The following is a 2,344-nucleotide window of genomic DNA, read 5'->3' on the forward strand; positions in this document are numbered from 1 at the left end:
AATGGGGGGACAAAGAAGGCGAAGTCGAACTTCCTAATTGAGGATTGACCATTGCTGAATGATGAAACCCCACCTACGTCATGCATGGAAGGGCAGGTAACAAAGGAAACATGGGCAGTCTTCGAAGGTGAGATGTATCTCGTGAATCGTCGCCTAGATACTGCAGTGCAGAGGCATTACCTATAGTTGTTCAACGTTGCCTGTTTGTCAGCTAGGCGTGGCACTGTTACACGCCATCCCAAAGGGGTATTTCGATAGGAGGTTTCTGTATCTCCGGGCAAACCCATGCAAATGCCAAACAGAGATATACAACCGCTCTACTATACGTTGCACGCACACAGCTCTGAGTCTTCTGCCACGGGATGCAGGCTCCATCTTCTACCTAGGTACGTACGTTCCTAATGACAGCACAGCGAGTCAACGACAGGTTCCCACAGCAGTTGCGCAGTTGCGCAGTGGTTACGCAGTAGTCATGTAGCGGGCAACTCGAAATCCAACGTCCAAATTAAGTTGCGCTAGTCCACACCTTAATTCTACCCCCAGAATTCTAGGCCAATCAGAGCGTTCGGCTTACTTCAACTAACCCAGTAAGATCTACGTCGCAAACCCTACTGCCTTGTGGATATATCAAACTAGAAAACGTCCAACCTAACAAAAACTTACTCCGTGATAATAAATGCAGGAGGGGGGAGGGGGGAGGGTGGATGGATGGATAATTTTTTTATTTTTATTTTTATTTTTAATTTTTAGCTGTTTAAACAGACAGCAAAGTCTTGCCAAGCAAGCCCATTATCCTTCACAAAACGTGGCATCGTTTTACCCTTTGACCCACCCTACTGGATGTGTAGGTCTCGTACCATCTTCCCCAATGTCCATGATAAGTCCGTCTGTCCTACCTACGTCCTTGCTGTCGCTTTGTGCGGATCTAACTTCATTCCTCCCAGAAGATTTATTACGGGCGTGACTGAATACATCTTCGATATGGATCTGTGCTACCTTGCGTTTCCCAACCACAATTCCAGAAGGGATGGGGTTTATGTACTGTGACATCCGCTGGGCCCGCTCCAGTAGACCAAAGGCGCAAGGCTATGTGCAACAGCTTCAACACACCAAGCATGGATCGCCCAACACGAGGTTTGGTACAACCTTTTGTGCTGCACCATTACCATGTAGTGCTGTGCGTATACTTTCTGGCCCTCATGCATATTTGAAGCTGTTTACAAATCCCATCCCGCATGGCTTAGTCAAATAAACATCAAAGGAAATATTCTTTGATGAAAGAATGAAAAAGGAGAGAGTGGGTATAATTCGAAGGCAGTAGCTGGTTGTTAAACAATGAATGGAACGCCCCAGGATTGTCATTCTTGGTTTCCTCTAAACAAGCCCTTCAATTTGACACATGGCGCCGCAATAATGTCGTTACTTAGTACCCGAGTAAAGATCCGAAAATCTGGGGTTCTGCGCATAGTATCGGTACATGCATACCATGCTTTTGTGAACCGGCACACAAATTGAAAAACTGTTACGCATCCTTGAGGGGTTGCAGAATGGGTGTTCAGCGACTAGATAACCCCCAATACAGAAAAGCGATTGAAAGATAAATTTGAATCTTTGATAGGTCCAGCCTCCACACCCGACTCCCCTTCGTATCTAACCACTCATGTCATTCGGAATATATATATATATATATGTGACTAAGAAATAGTAGGTGCGATAAAAGGGGAACACGTCTAGGGTCGTAAACTCCGCATTGGCATGGGCTTTTTTCGCGCCTCCTCCTCTTGCTCCGGTCACGCTCGTATTTCAAAAGCGGAAACCAAAAAGAACATTTTGTTTGATTTTTAACTTGGAGCTGATGGGATCGCGGAGAGTGCGCGTGGCGTCCCTCTCTCATACGTCGGCGTGTATTGTTTTATTTGCATGGTGATAAGAATAGGGGGTGCCAGTCAGGACACTTCTCTACAACTCGAATATGGTAAGACAGGAAAGGCAAAATCTGATCAGCCGGCAGATGAGGAGGATGGAGGAATACCACTAATCACAGCTACATTAATGCTCATAATATATGTACGACCTGAATACTTAAAAAGCCAGTGTTCGTGGGTGTAGAGCTGAGAAACCTTTTTAGCTTGAGATCAATCCAATCAAGTCCTGAGTAAAAAAATGATATACAAGCATGTTACCACCATCATGGGACCAAGAGCTCCAATGAAGCCCTATCTCAGGATTTCATCGATGAATCCGGGATTCAAAAGCTAAATTCCCAAACGGGCCGCTTGCGGAGGTCCACGGATCGTCAGCCACCAAAAAAGGGACAACGTTGATAGGGCGAACGTACGGTAAA

The 2,344-nt window shown here is 45.8% G+C and overlaps 1 protein-coding gene across 1 annotated transcript; it reads right to left on the reverse strand.

The window, feature by feature from the left end:
* Positions 1–816: 816 nt before the first annotated feature.
* PADG_07796 (uncharacterized protein) lies at positions 817–1,205 on the reverse strand (the record flags this gene model as incomplete). Its single annotated transcript, XM_010764742.1, has 2 exons — positions 817–1,086; positions 1,167–1,205. 2 exons carry the CDS (start codon positions 1,203–1,205, stop codon positions 817–819), a joined length of 309 nt encoding a protein of 102 aa, XP_010763044.1.
* Positions 1,206–2,344: the final 1,139 nt, after the last annotated feature.

Source organism: Paracoccidioides brasiliensis (assembly GCF_000150735.1).
Source record: "Paracoccidioides brasiliensis Pb18 unplaced genomic scaffold supercont2.12, whole genome shotgun sequence".
NCBI classification, from domain to species: Eukaryota; Fungi; Ascomycota; class Eurotiomycetes; order Onygenales; family Ajellomycetaceae; genus Paracoccidioides; species Paracoccidioides brasiliensis.